We start from the raw sequence: 19,073 nt of genomic DNA, 5'->3' as shown, positions 1-19,073 counted from the left end.
GGTCAAGAGCCTGATGGTTGAGGAGCAATAATTGTTCCTTTGTCATAACTGGAGCCTCACTATCCCTTGTTATCCTCCCAGCCTTGCCCTTCACTCTAGCAATCATCTGCCACCCTGAACTCTCCGAATCTCACTTTTAAAAGTTTGTCACCTGCCAGACATGTCTCTACCTGCAACCAGCCTCTACCAATCAAGTTCCCATCTAATCCCAATCAAATGTAGGACCAGTCCTAATTTTTTCCCTGACTGCCCTGAAACTAACAGAATTATGGTCACTGTTCCCAATATGCTAGCCCTCTGACATTTAAGCCACTCACTCTGCCTCATTTGTCACACCAGTGGCTGCTGTAACCGGAACACTGAGCAGCCTGTCCTGTCCATCCCATTAAATGTTTCTGTAACAGCCATGCCATTACTAATGGTGCTGCAGTAGTGTAGTGGTTAGCACAACACTACTAGAGGTCAGGGAGTCAGAGTTCAAGTTCAAAGGCATCCTCTGAAAGAAGGTTTGTATTTCTTCCCATGTGTGCATGGGTTTCATCCAGGTGCTCCAGTTTCCTCTCACAGTCCGGTTATAGACAATAGAAAATAGACAATAGGTGCAGGAGTAGGCCATTCGGCCCTTCGAGCCAGCACCACCATTCAATGTGATCATGGTTGATCATCCACAATCAGTACCCCGTTCCTGTCTTCTCTCCATATCCCTTGACTCCACTATCTTCAAGAGCTCTATCTAACTCTTTCTTGAAAGCATCCAGAGAATTGGCCTCCACTACCTTCTGAAGCAGAGCATTCCATAGATCCACAACTCTCTGCGTGAAAAAGTTTTTCCTCAAGTAGTTAGTAGGTTAGTAGATTAATTGGTCCCGTGGTTGCTGGGCGGTGTGCTCGGTGGGCTGGATGGGCAACTCTGCACTGCCTCTAAGTAAATAAAATAAAGTGTGGAGGAACAAAGGGACCTTGGGGTTCAAATCCATACATCCCTCAAGGTCGCTGCACAGGTTGATTGGGCAGTTAGGAAGGCCTATGGGATGCTAGGCTTCATTAACAGGGGGATTGAGTTCAAGAGTAGAGAGGTCATGTTGCAACTCTACAAATCTCTGGTGAGACTGCACTTAGAGTATTGTGTTCAATTCTGGTCACCTCATTATAGGAAGGATGTGGAAGCTATGGAGAGGGTGCAGAGGAGATTTACCAGGATGTTGCCTGGTTTGGAGAACAAGTCATATGAAGCAAGGTTAGCAGAGCTGGGACTTTTCTCTTTGGAGCATAGAAGAATGAGAGGGGACTTGATAGAGGTCTACAAGATTATGAGAGGCATAGATAGGGTGGATAGTCAGTACCTGTTTCCCAGGGCACCAATAGCAAACACCAGAGGGCATATGTACAAAATTAAGGGAGGGAAGTTTCAGGGAAACATTAGGGGTAAGTTTTTTTTACACAGAGGGTTGTGAGTGCCTGGAATGACTTGCCAGGGATGGTGGTGGAGGCTAAAACATTAGAGATATTTAAGAGCCTCTTGGACAGGCACATGGATGAAAGAAAAATGGAGGGTTATGGGGTAGTGTGGGTTTAGTACTTTTTTTTAAAGGATTATATGGGTCGGCACAACATAGAGGGCTGAAGGGCCTGTACTGTGCTGTAGTGTTCTATGGTTCTATGGTTCTAAATGGCAAATCCTTGATTAGTGCTTGAGAAAGAACTTTCATGAAGAAAACATTTTGCTTTACTTCTTGTAAGGGTGTTTCTTATTGGTGTAAGGGGGTTTCTTTTTTTCTCTTTGTTACTGCGTATGTTAATCAAGATGGCTTCTTCGTTTCATTAAAAGTAGGAATGCTTCTTTGTTATGATAAGTGCTTCCTCTTGCAGCTTGTTTGGGCTTAGAGCTGTTGATAACAGGGATTGTATTCATTTGTTAAGCAATTGGGATTAATGTTATTCTCTCTTCTGGGTCTGTAAACCATTGTTGGTGGGCATTTGGGGAGTTGGCACGAGGGGTTGAGAGAGAGAGGACGCGATGCTATAATCTGGGCGATGGAACGGACCCCGAGCGGGGGTCTGAGGCCAGGGTTTTCGGCGAGGAGAGGAGACGAAGACAGACGTGCCGGGGGCGCTTGGTTGATCACTTTGGGTGGTCCTGAGCTATGAGTCAAGGAGGTCTGAGGGGATTGAATGGTGGCCAGAAGACTGTGCTAATTGAGCTCCAATGGTTGTGCACGAAGTGGTTTGGATTTTGATAAGTTTTGGCGCCTTTTCTTTATTTTCTTTTCCTTCATATATACTGTATCATTATTGATCACTTAGTTCCAGTAAGATCTATAAAGTGAACCCATTTAATTGGATATGGTGTACTGTCTGTTATTTGGTGGGGTGGGGACATTACACAGCATCCACACAAGCTGGCTACCCAGTTTGGCGGGGCCAAAGGCTGCTCCCCCTAGACGGAAGCGAGCTGAGCAAGCCTAAGGCATGCCAGGGGGCTACATTCTTTATTTTATTTATTTGGAGATACAGAACAGTAACAAACCCTTCCAACCCAACGAGCCCGCACCACTCAATTAGACCCATGTGACCAATTAACCTGCGAACCGGTAAGTCTTTGGAATGTGGGAGGAAACTGCAGAACCTGGAGGAAACCCAAGTAGTCATGGGAAGAACACACAAACTCCTTACAGACAACAGCAGAAATTAACATGTTACACTGTCATTTATTCTTGGGACCCATGTCTCAGTCTTTCAACACACACAAAATGCTGGAGGAACTCAGCAAGTCAGGACACATCTATGGAGAGGAATAAACAGTCGATGTGTCAGGCCAAGACCTTCATTAGGTCTGGAATGGAAGGGAAATATGGCAGAATACGCAGGTGGGGAAAGGAGAAGATAGGTGAAGCCATGTGGGTAGGGGAGGGAGGGTGAAGTGAGAAGCTGGACGGTGATGGGTGGAAAAGGTAAAGGGCTGGAGAAGAAGGAATCTGATCAGAGAGGTAAGTGGGTCATGGAAGAAAGGGATGGAGGAAGGGCCCTAGAATGAGGTGATAGGCACGTGAAGAAAGACAGGGTGGGGAATTGAAAAAGAGGGAAAGGGGAGGGAAAAATGACTGGGAGTTGGAGAAACCAATGTTCATGCCATCAGGTTGGAGGCTACCTAGACGGAATATGCTCCTCCAGCCTGAGAGAGAGAGGCCTCTTCATGACTGAAGAGGAGGCCATGGACTGACATGTCGGAACAGGAATAGAGATAGGACCGAAAATGGCTGGTCACAAGGAAATAGAGCGGAGGTGCTGGACAAAGCATCTAGTCTTCTGGAACCACTGTGGAGATGAGATCGAGCAGAATTGCCAACCCTGTCCTGCTCTTGTAGTCACAGCTGCTCCAATCAAAGAACCTCCATCATGACCAGTGCCTTCAGAGCCAGCCTCTGTCGCCCCCTGCAGACCAAACCTTGAAGCATTTCCAGTCTCATCTCTCCTCTTCCCACCAGCAACTCCTGTACAGCATAAGACATGAGAGAATAGGACCAATCAAGTGTGATAGTGGAAAAGTGTGTATAGAACCAGGGGAAATAGTGGTGGTACTTAATAAATACTTTGCTTCAATATTCACTACAGAAAAGGATCTTGGCAATTATAGGATTGACTTGCAGTGGACCGAAAAGCTTGAGCTTGTAGATATTAAGGACAAGAATGTGCTGGAGTTTTTGGAAAGCATCAAGTTGTGTAAGTCACCAGGACTGGACAAATGTACCCCAGGCTACTGTGGGCAGCAAAGGAGGAGATTGCTGAGCCTCTGGCAATGATCTTTGCATCATCAATGGGGACAGGAGAGGTTCAGGAGGATTGGAGGGCTACGGATGTTGTTCCCTTATTCAAGAAAGGGAGTAGGAATAGCCCAGGAAATTATAGACCAGTGAGTCTTATTTCAGTGCTTGGTAAGTTGATGGAGAAGATCCTGAGAGGCAGGATTTATGAACATTTGGAGAGGTATAATATGATTAGGAATAGTCAGCATGGCTTTGTCAAAGGCAGGTTGTGCCTTACGAGCCTGACTGAATTTTCTCAGGATGTGACTAAACACATTGATGAAGGTAGAGCCGCAGATGTAGTGTATATGGATTTCAGCAAGGCATTTGAGAAGGTACACCATGCAAGGCTTATTAAGAAAGTAAGGAAGAATAGGATCCAAGGGGACATTGCTTTATGGATCCAGAACTGGCTTGACCACAGAAGGCAAAGAGTGGTTGTAGACAGGTCATATTCTGCATGGAGGCCGGTGACCAGTGGTGTGACTCAGGGATCTGTTCTGGGACCCTTACTCTTTGTGATTTTTATAAATGACCTGGATGAGGAAGTGGAGGGATGGGTTAGTAAGTTTGCTGATGACACAAAGGTTGGAGGTGTTGTGGATAGTGTGGAGGGCTGTCAGAGGTTACAACGGGACATTGATAGGATGCAAAACTGGGCTGAGAAGTGGCAGATAGAGTTCAACTTAGTTAAGTGTGAAGTGGTTCATTTTGGTAGGTCAAATATGATGGCAGAATATAGCATTAATGGTAAGACTCTTGGCAGTGTGGAGGATCAGAGGGATGTTGAGTTCTGAGTCCATAGGACACTCAAAGCTGCTACGCAGGTTGACTCTGTGGTTAAGAAGACATACAGTGCATTGGCCTTCATCAATTGTGGGATTGAGTTTAAGAGCCGAGAGGTAATGTTGCAGCTATACAGGACCCTGGTCAGACCCCACTTGGAGTACTGTGCTCAGTTCGGGTTGCCTCACTACAGGAAGGACGTGGAAACCATAGAAAGTGTGCAGAGGAGATTTATAACGATGTTGCCTGGATTGGGGAGCATGTCTTATGAGAATAGGTTAAGTGAACTTGGAGTGACGGAGATGAGAGGTGACCTGATAGAGGTGTTCAAGATAATGAGAGACATTGATCGTGTGGATAGTCAGAGGCTTTTCCCCTGGGCTGAAATGGCTAGCATGAGAAGGCATAGTTTTTAGGTGCTTGGAAGTAGGTACAGAGGAAATAACGGGGGTAAGTTTTTTACGCAGGGAGTGCTGAGTGTGTGGAATGGGCAGTGGTGGAGGTGGAAACAATAGGGTCTTTTAAGAGACTCCTGGATAGCTACATGGAGCTTAGAAAAATAGAGGGCTATAGGTAAAGCCTAGATAGGTAGGGACATTTTCAGCACAGCTTTGTGGGCTGAAGGGCCTGTATTGTGCTGTAGGTTTTCTATGTTTCTAGATGGAACATATTTCTGGAAAGTCTGGCAAGACCAGGATGGAATGGGATTTATAAAGCATTGGTCAGACCAAACTTGGAGTATTCCTGTGAGTCGGCTGGTGTGGTATACTGCGTCCGGTGCTCCCGGTGTGGCCTTTTATATATTGGTGAGACCCGACGCAGACTGGGAGACTGTTTCGCTGAATACCTACGCTCGGTCCGCCAGAAAAAGCAGGATCTCCCAGTGGCCACACATTTTAATTCCACATCCCATTCCCATTCTGATATGTCTATCCATGGCCTCCTCTATTGTCAAAATGAATCCAAACTCAGGTTGGAGGAACAACACCTTATACACCGGCTGGGTAGCCTCCAACCTGATGGCATGAACATTGACTTTTCTAACTTCCGTTAATGCCCCTCCTCCCCTTCTTACCCCATCCCTGACATATTTAGTTGTTTGCCTGTTCTCCATCTCCCTCTGGTGCTTCCCCCCACTTTCTTTCTCCTGAGGCCTCCCGTCCCATGATCCTTTCCCTTCTCCAGCTCTGTATCACTTTCACCAATCACCTTTCCAGCTCTTAGCTTCATCCCACCCCCTCCGGTCTACTCCTATCATTTCGCATTTCCCCCTCCCCCCACTACTTTCAAATCTCTTATTATCTTTCCTTTTGTTTAGTCCTGACGAAGGGTCTCGGCCCGAAACGTCGACAGCGCTTCTCCCTATCGATGCTACCTGGCCTGCTGTGTTCCACCAGCATTTTGTGTGTGTTGTTGTTTGGAGTATTATGACCATTTTGGGCCCTTATCTAAGAAAAGTTGTGCTGGCATTGGAGAGGGTCCACAGGAAGATCATGAGAATGATTTCATGGAACGAAAGGGTTAACGTATAAACTGCTTTTGATAGCTCTAAGCCTGTACTCATTGGAGTTGAGATGAATGAGGAAGGATCTCATTAAAACCTAATGAATATTGGAAAGTCCATATAGAGTGTTGGGTGGTGGGATGGAGATAAGTCTTTGCCAAAGGAGGTGTAACACACTCCTTCCCTCCACTAGCCTGCAGGTCATTCTTGGGCAAGGTGTACACCAGCTTAGCCACCCACCCCAATCAGGGGCATGTAAAGCCATGGGAGCAGGTGGTGGATGGTCGTATGAGCAGCTGGTGCATATTACAAGTCCTGGTTATGCGACCACTGATGCCAGGCAGACAACCTTCGAAGAGTATTGATAATGGTTGGGGTCACCCATCTTGTAAAGACACCGTCCAGAAGAAAGCAATGGCAAACCACTTCAATAGAAAAATTTGTCATGAACAATTATGGTCATGAGACCATATTTGCTCATGTCATATGTCACAGCACATAATGATAATGAAATAGAATGAACATGGAGAGGATGCTTCCTATAGTGGGGGAATTTTGGACCAGAGGGCACAAACACAGAACAGAGATCATCCATTTAGAACAGAGATGAGAACAAATCTCCAGAGCCAAAGGAATTCATTGTCACAGAAAGCTGTGGATGCCAAATCAATGGGTATATTTAAAGTAGAGGTTGATAGGTTCTTGATTATTCAGGGTGTCATAGGTTACGCAAGGCAGAAGAATGGAGTAGAGAGGGATAATAAATCAACTATGATGGAACGGCGGAGCAGATTCAATGGGCCAAATGGCCTAATTCTGCTTCTTCGTCTTACTGTCTTTTGGAATGTGAGAGGATGGGATATACTGGATTGCAGAGGGAATTGCGGTGGAAGTGGTCAAAAGTTTGTGCGAGTGGTCACAGTTAGAGTCAGGAGCTGAGGATTTGGCTCAAGAGGCTTCAGCGAGCGAGGCAGAGGCTAAAGTGAGTTTCCAGCCTTGCTTTTTTTTGGCAGCACAGTCACAGTTGAATCGGCAGGGGAGGCCTCACACAGATCTGGGAGCAAGAGGTTTTAAAAAAGGAGTTTTTGAGAGTTTTTGGCTTGTTTTCCACAACAGAGTCATGATTAATTAGCAAGGGCAAATAAAAATAAAGCAGCAACAAGCAGAGAGGCCATAGTTGGAGCAGACATTATGAGAGTGGACCAGTGTTAGAGTGGGGAGGTTTCAGCTCATCAGGCTTTGGTGAGAACAGGCTTGATCAAGGTACAGATCTGGTCAGTTCCTTTTTCCTGTGTTGTGTTCTTTGTGTGAGATGTGGGATTTCTGGGAGACCTGAAGCTGCTCTGTAAGAGGTGCACCGAGCTGTAGCTCCTCAGACATTGTGTTAAGGATCTGGAGCTGAAGATCAATGACCTTTGACTCATATGGGGAACAATAGACAATAGACAGTAGGTGCAGAAGTAAGCCATTTGGCCTTTCGAGCCAGCACCACCATTCACTGTGATCATGGCTGATCATCCACAATCAGTACCCCGTTCCTGCCTTCTCTCCATATCCCTTGACTCCGCTATCTTTAAGAGCTCTATCTAACTCTTTCTTGAAAGCATCCAGAGAATTGGCCTCTACTGCCATCTAAGGCAGAGCATTCCACAGATCCACAACTCTCTGGGTGAAAAAGTTTTTCCTCAACTCCATTCTAAATGGCCTACCCCTTATTCTTAAACTGTGGCCTCTGGTTCTGGACTCCCCCAACATCAGGAACATGTTTCCTGCCTCTAGTGTGTCCAATCCCTTAATAATCTTATCAAGACATACAAAAAAGCTGGATGAACTCAGCAGGTCGGGCAGCATCCGTTGAAAGGAGCAGTCAACGTTTCAGGTCAAGACCCTTCGTCAGGACTAAAGAAGGAGGGGGCAGGGGCCCTATAAAGAAGGTGGGGGGAGAGTGGAAAACCAATCAGAGGAAAGATCAAGGGGTGGGGGAAGGGAAGCAGGGAGGGGATAGGCAGGAGAGGTGAAGAAGGAATCTAAGGGGAAAGCACTATGGGTAGAAGAAGAAGGCTGAGTCATGACAGGTGATAGGCAGCTGGAAGAGGAGACAGAGTGAAGGTGGGATGGGGGAAGGGAGAGGGAGGGAATTACCGTAAGTTGGAGAATTCGATGTTCATACCAAGGGGCTGGAGACTACCCAGACGGTATATGAGATGTTGTTCCTCCAACCGAAGTTTGGCCTCATCGTGGCAGTAGAGGAGGTCATGTATGGACATATCTGAATGGGAATGTGAAGGAGAGCTGAAGTAGGTGGCAACCGGGAGGTCCTGTCTGTTGTGGCGGACAGAGAGTAAGTGCTCGACGAAGCGGTCCCCCTGTCTGCGTCGGGTCTTGCCGATGTAAGGAGGCCACACCGGGAGCACCGGATGCAATAGATTACCCTAACAGACTCAAAAGTGAAGTGTTGCCTCACCTGGAAGGACTGTTTGGCGCCCTGAATGGTGGTAAGAGAGGAGGTGTAGGGACAGGTGTAGCACTTACGCTTGCAGGGATAAGTACCAGGTGGGAGATCTGTGGGGAGGGACGTGTGGACCAGGCAGTCACGGAGGGAACAATCCCTGTGAAAAGCAGAGAGGGGTAGAGAGGGAAAAATGTCCTTAGAGGTGGGGTCCTGTTGAAGGTGGCGGAAGTTGTGGAGGATAATATGCTGGATCCGGAGGCTGGTGGGGTGATAGGTGAGGACAAGGGGGACACGGTCCCTGTTGTGGTGACGGGAGGACGGGGTGAGGGCTGAAGTGTGGGAAATGGAGGAGATGCGGGTGAAGGCATCATTGATGACGGCAGAAGGGAAACCACGATTCTTAAAGAAAGAGGACATTTGGGATGTCCTGGAACGGAAAGCCTCATCCTTGGAGCAGATGCGGTGGAGACGGAGGAACTGGGAATAGGGAATAGAATTTTTGCATTTGGCAGGGTGGGAAGAGGTATAATCAAGGTAGTTATGGGAGTCAGTGGGTTTATAGAAGATGTCAGTGAACAGTCTATCTCGAGAGATGGAGACCGAGAGTTCGAGAAAGGGGAGAGAAGTGGCCGAGATTGACCTTAATAATCTTATATGTTTCAATCGGATCCCCCTCACACTTCTAAATTCCAGTGTATACAAGCCCAGTCGCTACAATCTTTCAACATATGACAGTCCCGCCAATCCGGGAATTAACCTCGTGAACCTATGCTGCACTCGCTCAATAGCAAGAATGTCCTTCATCAAATTTGGAGACCAAAACTGCACACAATACTCCGGGTGTGGTCTCACCAGGGCCCTGTACAACTGCAGAAGGACCTCTTTGCTCCTCTACTCAACTCCCCTTGTTATGAAGGCCAACATGCCATTAGATTTCTTCACTGCCTGCTGTACCTGCATGCCTACTTTCAGTGACTGATGAACAAGGACGCCTAGATCTCATTGTACTTCCCCTTTTCCTAACTTGACACCATTCAGAATGTAATCTGCCTTCCTGTTCTTGCCACCAAAGTGGATAATCTCACATTTATCCATATTAAACTGCATCTGCCCACTCACCCAACCTGTCCAAGTCACTCTGCATTCTCCTAACATCCTCCTCACATTTCACACTGCTACCCAGCTTTGTGTCATCTGCAAATTTGATATTACTTTTAATCCCTTCATCTAAATCATTAATGTATATTATTGTTTATGTATAATGTATATGTATATTAATGTAAATCATTAATGAAACTGAGGAGATGATAGATAGGAGCTGCAGGGAGGTAGCCACCTTTAAGCTGCAGGTTGTAGGTAAAAGGGTAACTGCAAATGGCAGGTAAATATAAAAGAGGGAATGGAAATGGGCAGCCAATACAGAGCACCCCTGTGGCTATTCCCCTCAATACTAAGTATAGCGTTTTGTGTACTGTTGAGGGGTTGACCTACTGGGGGCAGGAGCCACAGGAAGCAGGTCTCTGACACTGAGTCTGGTGGTGTGATTCAGAAGTTCAAAGTAATATTTATTATCAGAATACATGCATTTCAGCACATACAACCCTGAAATTCTTTTTCCTGTGGCATACTCAGCAAATCTATAGAATAGTAATTACAATCAGGATCAATGAAAGAGCAAGAGCATAGAAGTCAACAAGCTGCAAATGGAAATATAAATAAATAGCAATAAACTATGAGAGCATGAAATAACAAAATTAAGAGTCCTTCAAGTGAGATCATTGGCTGTGTGAACATCTCAATAGATGAGTGTAGTTATCCCATTTTGTTCAAGAGCCTGATGGTTGAGGACTAGTAACTGTTCTTGAACCTGGTGGCGTAAGTCCTGATGGCAGCAGTGAGAAAAGAGCATGGCCTTGGTGGTGAGGATCTTTGATGGGTTCTGCTTTTCTACAGCAACGTTTCAGGTAGATGTGTTGGGCCAAATCCACTAACTTTTGCTGGATTTTCTGTTCAAAGGTATTGGTGTTTCCACACCAGGCAGCAATGCTGCCAGTCAATACACTTTCCACTACAAATCTATAGAAGTCTGCCAACGTTTTTGGTGTCATGCCGAATCTCTGCAAACTCCTGAAGTAGAGGCGCTGTCCTGCTTTCTTTGCAATTACGTTTATATGTTGGGTCCAGGGCAGGTCCTCTGAGATAGTGACACCCAGGAATTTAAAGTTACTGACCCTTTCCATCTCTGATCCTTCGATGAAGACTGGCTCATGGACGTCTGGCTTGCCTCTCCTGAAGTGGGAAAAGAGGACTGCGGTAGTGATAGGGGATTCCATAGTTAGTGGAGTGGTCACAAGAATCTGTGGATGTGATAGAGACATCTAGATGGTATGTTGCCTTCCAGGTGCCAGGGTCAGGGGCATCTTGGATCGGGTTCACAGCACTCTAAGCTGGGGGGGAAGGGGAGAGGGAGAGCTGTTAGAAGTCTTGGTGCATATTGGCACCAATAACATGGGTCAGAAAAATGAGGAGATCCTGAAGAGCAAGTTTCGGGAGCTTGGTAGGAAGCTGAAAAGCAGGCCCTGCAGGCTAGTAATCTCTAGATTGCTGCTTGTGGCACGTGCTAGTGAGTGTAAGAACAGGATTACTTGACAGATGAATGCCTTGCTGAAAACCTGGTGCAAGGAGCAGGGGTTCAGATTTCTGGATCATTGGGATCTCTTCTGGGGAGGTATGAACTATGGATTATACCTGAACCCAAGTGGTCCAGTATCCTTGCAGGCAGGTTTACTGGAGCTGTTGGGGAGGGTTTAAACTAATTTGGCAGAGGAATGAGAAATGGACTGATAGGGCTGTTGGTTTACAAGCATAGGTAGTGTGTAGCGGGACTGTCAGGAAGGACAGGCAGATGACAGGTCAAAAGAGCAATCAGTGGGACGAGTTGCAGTGTAAGAGAGGGGACAAAATTGAAAGGGTGATGGAGACTGACGGTGTTATATTTAAATGCACACAGTACACAGAATAAGGTAGACAATCCTATAGCACAGTTAGAGATTAGCAGGCATGATGTTGTAAGCATCACTGAGTCATGGCTGAAAGGCGAATAAAGTCGGGAGTTTAACAAATAAGGATTCACACTGTATCAAAAGGATAGACAAGTAGGCACAGGGAGTGAGGTGGCTCTGTTGGTAAAAAGTAAAATCAAATCCTTAAAGAGGTGACATAGAATTGGAAGATGTAGAATCTTTGCTGGTAGAGTTTAAAAACTGCAAGGGTAAAAAGAGCCAGTTGGGAGTTATATACATGCCAGGACATAGAAACATGGAAAATAGGTGCAGGAGTAGGCCATTTGGCCCTTCGAGCCTGCACCGCCATTCAGTATGATCATGGCTGATCATCCAACTCAGAACCCTGTACCTGCTTTCTCTCCATACCCCCTGATCCCTTTAGCCACAAAGGCCATATCTAACTTCCTCTTAAATATAGCCAATGAACCAGCCTCAACTGTTTCCTGTGGCAGAGAATTCCACAGATTCACCACTCTCTGTGTGAAGAAGCTTTTCCTCATCTCGGTCCTAAAAGGCTTCCCCTTTATCCTTAAACTGTGACCCCTCGTTCTGGACTTCCCCAACATTGGAAACAATCTTCCTGCATCTAGCCTGTCCAATCCCTTTAGAATTTTATACGTTTCAATAAGATCCCCCCTCAATCTTCTAAATTCCGGTGAGTATAAGCCTTGTCGATCCAGTCTTTCTTCATATGAAAGTCCTGCCATCCCAGGAATCAATCTGGTGAACCTTCTCTGTACTCCCTCTGTGGCAAGAATGTCTTTCCTCAGATTAGGGGACCAAAACTGCACACAATATTCTAGGTGCGGTCTCACCAAGGCCTTGTACAACTGCAGTAGAACCTCCCTGCTCCTGTACTCAAATCCTTTTGCTATGAATGCCAACATACCATTTACCTTTTTCACTGCCTGTTGTACCTGCATGCCCACCTTCAATGACTGGTGTACAATGACACCCAGGTCTCGTTGCATCTGCCCTTTTCCTAATTGGCCACCGTTCAGATAATAATCTGTTTTCCCGTTCTTGAAACCAAAGTGGATAACCTCACATTTATCCACATTAAATTGCATCTGCCATGAATTTGCCCACTCACCTAACCTATCCAAGTCACCCTGCATCCTCGTAGCATCCTCCTCACAGCTAACACCACCGCCCAGCTTCGTGTCATCCGCAAACTTGGAGATGCTGCATTTAATTCCCTCGTCTAAATCATTAATATATATTGTAAACAACTGGGGTCCCAGCACTGAGCCTTGCGGTACCCCACTAGTCACTGCCTGCCATTCTGAAAAGGTCCCGTTTACTCCCACTCTTTGCTTCCTGTCTGCCAACCAATTCTCTATCCACATCAATACCATACCCCCAATACTGTGTGCTTTAAGTTTGCACACTAATCTCCTGTGTGGGACCATGTCAAAAGCCTTTTGAAAATCTAAATATACCACATCCTCTGGCTCTCCCCTATCCACTCTACTAGCTACATCTTCAAAAAATTCTATAAGATTCGTCAGACATGATTTTCCTTTCACAAATCCATGCTGACTTTGTCCGATGATTTCACCTCTTTCCAAATGTGGTGTTATCACATCTTTGATAACCGACTCTAGCATTTTCCCCACCACCGATGTCAGACTAACCGGTCTATAATTCCCCGGTTTCTCTCTCCCTCCTTTTTTAAAAAGTGGGGTTACATTAGCCACCCTCCAATCCTCAGGAACTAATCCAGAATCTAAGGAGTTTTGAAAAATTATCACTAATGCATCCACTATTTCTTGGGCTACTTCCTTAAGCACTCTGGGATGCAGATCATCTGGCCCTGGGGATTTATCTGCCTTTAATCCCTTCAATTTACCTAACACCACTTCCCTACTAACATGTATTTCTCTCAGTTCCTCCATCTCACTAGACCCTCGGTCCCTTACTATTTCCGGAAGATTATTTATGTCCTCCTTAGTGAAGACAGAACCAAAGTAGTTATTCAATTAGTCTGCCGTGTCTTTGTTCCCTATGATCAATTGACCTGTTTCTGACTGTAAAGGACCTACATTTGTCTTGACCAATCTTTTTCTTTTCACGTATCTATAAAAGTTTTTACAGTCAATTTTTATGTTCCCTGCCAGCTTTCTCTCATAATCTTTTTTCCCTTTCCTAATTACAATGGGCTACAAATTACAATGGGTGATAGAAAATTCATGTCAAAAGGGCAATGTTACGATAGTCATGGAGGATTTCAATATGTAGGTAGATTGGGAAGATCAGGTTGGTGTTGGATCCCGAGAGAGAGAATTTGTAGAATAATTACATGATGGCTTTTTAGAGCAGCTCATGGTTGAGCCCACTGGGGATCAGCTATTCTGGATTGAATGCTGTGTAATGAACCAAATTTGATGAGGGAGCTTAAGATAAAGTAAGAAAGAGGAGAAAATGGATATTGGACTGCTAGAAAATGATGCCAGAGATGGTAATGTGAGTCAACAAAAAGGCAAACTGACTAAGTGCTTTGCATCAGTCTTCATGGTGAAAAACACTAGCAGTATGATGGAAGTTCCAGGTGTCAGGGGTCATGAAGTGTGTGAAGTTACCATTACTTGGGAGAAGGTTCTTGAAAAACTGAAAGGTCTGAAGGTAGATAAATGACTTGGAGCAGATGATGTACACCACAGAGTTCTAAAAGAGATTGTGGAGGCATTGGTAATGACTTTTCAAGAATCACTAGATTCTGGAGTGGTTCTGGGAGACTGGAAAATTGCAAATGTCACTCCACTCTTCAAGAACTTCAAGAAGAGTGGAGCAGGTTAAGACCTACAAGTATCTGGGAGTACAGTTAGACGAGAAGCTAGACTGGACTGCCAACACAGATGCCTTGTGCAGGAAGGCACAGAGTCGACTGTACTTCCTTAGAAGGTTGGCGTCATTCAATGTCTGTAGTGAGATGCTGAAGATGTTCTATAGGTCAGTTGTGGAGAGCGCCCTCTTCTTTGTGGTGGCGTGTTGGGGAGGAAGCATTAAGAAGAGGGACGCCTCACGTCTTAATAAGCTGGTAAGGAAGGCGGGCTCTGTCGTGGGCAAAGTACTGGAGAGTTTAACATCGGTAGCTGAGCGAAGGGCGCTGAGTAGGCTACGGTCAATTATGGAAAACTCTGAACATCCTCTACATAGCACCATCCAGAGACAGAGAAGCAGTTTCAGCGACAGGTTACTATCGATGTAATGCTCCTCAGACAGGATGAAGAGGTCAATACTCCCCAATGCCATTAGGCTTTACAATTCAACCGCCAGGACTTAAGAGCTTTTTAAAAGCTATTATTAATGCTTTTTGAGATAGTGATTTAGATGCATATCATATTTTTTACTGAGTTAAGTATTGTATGTAATTAGTTTTGATACAACAAGTGTATGGGACATTGGGAAAAAAAAGTTGAATTTCCCCATGGGGATGAATAAAGTATCTATCTATCTATCTCTATCTAAGAAGGGAGAGAGGCAGAAGAAAGGAAACTACAGTTAGTCTGACCTCAGTGGTTGGGAAGATGTTGGAGACAATTATAAGACCATTAGGTCATAAGATATTGGAGTAGAATTGGGCCATTTGGGATTATTAAGGATGAGGTCTCAGGGTACTTGGAGGCACGTGATAAAATAGGCCATAGGTAGCATGGTTTCCTCTAGGGAAATTCTGTTGGAATTCTTTGAAGAAATTACAAGCAGGATAGACAATGGAGAATTGGTTGATGTTGTATACTTGGATTTTCAGAGGCCTTTGACAAGGTGCCACACATGAGGCTGCTTAGCAAGCTAGGGGTCCATGGTATTACAAGAGAGATTCTAGCATAGATAAAGCAGTGGCTGTTTGGCAGGAGGCAAAGAATGTGAGTAACGGGAGCCTTGCTGATAGGTTGCTGGTGACCAGTTGTTTTCCACAGGGGTCTGTGAAGGACTATTTATTTTTACTTTATAGGTTATTGGTTCGGATGATCAAATTGATAGCTTTGTGGCAAAGTATGCAGATGATAAGAAGATTGGTGGAGGAGCAGGCAGTTTTGGCTACAGAAGGACAGACAGATTAGGAGAATGAGCAAGGAAGTGGTAGATGGAATACAGTGTCGGGAAGTGTATGGTCATGCACTTTGGTAGAAGAAATGAAAAGGTTGACTATTCTCTAAATGGAGAGAAAATACTAAAAACTGAGGTGCAAAGGGACTTTGGAGTCCTTGTGCGGGATTCCATAAAGGTTACTTTGAAGGTTGAATCTGTTGTGAGGAAGGCAAATGCAATGTTAGCATTCATTTCAAGAGGACTAGAATATAAAAGCAAGCATGTAATGTTGAGACTTTATAAAGCACTAGTGGGGCCTAACGGTGTATTGTGAGTAGTTTTGGGCACCTTGTCTTAAAAAGGATGTGCTGAAACGGTAGGGGTTTTAAAAGAACTCACGAAAATGATTCCAGCATTGAATGGCTTGTCATGTGAAGTGCGTCTGATAGCTCTGGGCCTGTATTCACTAGAATTCAGAAAATAAGGGGTGACGTCACTGAAACCTATTGAATGGTGAAAGGCATGGATAGAGTGGATGTGGAGAGGATGTTTCCTATGGTGGGAGAGTCTAAGACCAGAGGACACAGCCTCAGAGGGGCATCCTTTTAGAATGGAGATGAAGAGGAATTTCTTTAGCTGGAGAGTGGTGAATCTATGGAATTGTTTGCCATAGTCAGCTGTGCAGGTGAAGTCATTGGGTAAATTTAAGGCAGAGGTTGAAGATGCTTGATTGGTCAGGGCATGAAGGGATATAGGGAGAAGGCAGGAGATTGGAGCTGAGAGGACAATTGGATCAGCCATGATGAAATGGTAGAGCAGTCAATAGGCTAAATAAAAACATAGAAACATAGAAAACCTATGGCACAATACAGGCCCTTTGGCTCACAATGCTGTGCCAAAGATGTACTTACTTTAGAAATTACCTAGGATTACCCATAGCCCTCAACTTGCCTATGCTCCATGTACCTATCCAGGAGTCTCTTAGAAGACCCTATTGTATTCGCCTCCACTACTGTCACTGGCAGCCCATACCATGCACTCACCACTCACTGCGTAAAAAACTTACCTCTGACATCTCCTCTGTAACTACTTCCAAGCACCTTAAAAATGTGCCCTCTCGTGTTAGCCATTTCAGCCCTGGGGAAAAGCCTCTGGCTATCCACACAATCAATGCCTCTCATCATCTTATACACCTCTATCAGGTCACCTCTCATTCTCCGTCGCTCCAAGGAGAAAAGGCTGAGTTCACTCAACCTATTCTCATAAGGCATGCTCCCCAATCCAGGCAACATCCTTGTAAATCTCCTCTGCACCCTTTCTATGGTTTCCACATCCTTCCTGTAGTGAGGCGACCAGAACTGAGCACAGTACTCCAAGTGGTCTAATTCTGCTTCTATATCTTATGGATTAGGAGGTAAGGAGGATTTTTTTTTTTAGCCAGAGAGTAGAGAATCTGTGGAACCCTTAAGAGGCAGTGATCATAATGTGATAGAATTCACCCTGCAATTTGAGAGGGAGAAGCTAAAGTGAAATAAGTCAGTATTACAGTGGAGTAAAGGCAATTATAGAGGAATGAGGAACAAGCTGGCCAAAGTTGATTGGAAGGGAACACTAGCAGGGATGGCGGCAACTCAGAAGATGTAGGATAGGTATATCCCAAAGAATAAGTAGTATTCTAAAAGCAGGGTGATGCATCTACAGTAGGTCTGACAAGAAGTCAAAGCCAACATAAAAAACCATAGGGAGAGCATATAATAGAATAAATATTAATTGAAAGTTAGTAGATTGGGAAACTTTTAAAAACCAACAGAAGGCAACTAAACAAGACTTAAGGAGGGAAAGATAAAATACAAAGGTAAGCTAGCCTATAATATTAAGAAAGATACCAAACATTTTTTAGACCAATGAAGAGTAAAGGAGAGGCAGGAGTAGATATTGCACCATTAGAAAATGACACTGCAGAGGTAGTAATGGGAGACAAAAAAATGGCAGGTGAACTGAATAAGTATGGTGATTCAGTCTTCACTATGGAAGACACTATCAGTATGCTAGAAGTTCAAGAGTGTCAGGGGGCAGAAGTGAATGCAGTTGCTATTCCTAGGGAAAGGTGCTTGTGTTGTCACTGGAGACAGTCTGGAGGAGGTTCACAAGGATGATTTTAGGAATAAAAGGGTTAACACATGAGCAGCGTTTGGTAGCTTTGGGCCTGTACTCACTAGAATTTAGGAGAATGTGTGAGGATTTCATTGAAACCTACTGAATGGTGAAAGGACTAGATAGGGTGGATGTGGAGAGAATGTTTCTATGGCAGCAATATCCAGAACTAGAGGGTACAGCCTCAAAATTGATGTAAGGAGGTTTTTTTTAAACTGGCGAGCAGTGAATCTCTGGAATGCTCTTCCACAGACTACGGAGGTGGCAAGGTATATTTAAGGCTGAAGTTGATAGTTTCCTGATTGGTCAGGGCATCAAAGGACATGGCAAGAAGGCAGTATATGGGGTCGAGTGGGATCCGGGATCAGCCATGGCAAAGCTGACTCGATGGGCTGAATGGCCTAATTCTACCCCTATGTTTCATTGTCTTATGGGAAACTGAAAGGTCTGAAGGTAGATAAGTCACTTGGACCAAATGGACTCCAAGGTTCCGAAAGAGGTGGCTGAAGAGATTGTGGAGGCATCAGTAATGATCTTTCACTAATCACTGGATTCTGGGAAAGATCGCAATTGTCACTTCATTTATCAAGAATGGAGAGAGGCAGAAGAAAGGAAATTATAGGCCAGCTAGCCTGATGTCAGCAGCTTGGAAGATGTTGGAGTTGATTGTTAAGGATGTGGTTTTGGGGTACTTGGAAGCACATGATAAAATAGCCCATAGTCAGCATGGTTTTCTGGGGAAAATCTTGCCTGACAAATCTGCTGGAATTCTTTGAGGAAAATAACAAGCAGGATGGACAAAGCAGAATCAATGAATGCTGTGTACTTGGATTTTCAAGAAGGTCTTTTGCAAGGTGCTGCACATGAGGCTGCTTAACAAGATAAAAGCCTGTCGTTTTACAGGAAAGATATTAGCATGGATAGGGATTGGCTGATTGGCAGGAGGTAAAGAGTGGAATAAAGGGAGCCTTTCTGGTTGGTCGCCGGTGACTAGTGATGCTCCACAGGGGCCTGTGTTGGGACTGATTCTTTTTATGTTGTATGGTAACAATTGTTTGACAGAATTGTTGGCTTTGTAGCTAAGTTTGTGGACAATACAAAGGTAGGTGGAGGGACAGGTAGTTTTGAGGAAGTGGAGAAGCTACAGTAGGACTTAGACAGATTAGGAGAATGGGCAAAGAAGTGGCAGATGGAATACAGTGTCAGGAAGTGTATGGTCACACACTTTGGCAGAAGAAATGAAAAGGTTGACTATTTTCTAAATGGAGTGGAAA

At 44.9% G+C, this 19,073-nt stretch overlaps 1 protein-coding gene across 3 annotated transcripts in view; it reads right to left on the bottom strand.

The window, feature by feature from the left end:
• Window positions 1–19,073, bottom strand: part of LOC140734043 (uncharacterized) — a 135,946-nt gene that overhangs the window by 60,222 nt on the left and 56,651 nt on the right. For 2 of the 3 annotated variants that reach the window (XM_073057623.1, XM_073057624.1), the window contains exon 4: window positions 2,906–3,491. The exons of the other annotated variant lie outside the window; for it this stretch is intronic. In XM_073057623.1, coding sequence (XP_072913724.1) covers window positions 3,262–3,491 — 230 coding nt within the window. In that variant the 3' untranslated portion in view covers window positions 2,906–3,261. Of the gene's footprint in view, window positions 1–2,905; window positions 3,492–19,073 lie in introns of those variants that run through there. 3 annotated transcript variants of the gene reach the window in all.

This window comes from Hemitrygon akajei, chromosome 10, assembly GCF_048418815.1.
Source record: "Hemitrygon akajei chromosome 10, sHemAka1.3, whole genome shotgun sequence".
Lineage (NCBI taxonomy): Eukaryota > Metazoa > Chordata > Chondrichthyes > Myliobatiformes > Dasyatidae > Hemitrygon > Hemitrygon akajei.
Note: the sequence above shows the minus strand (reverse complement) of the source record. Positions and strands in the feature narration are given on the sequence as shown.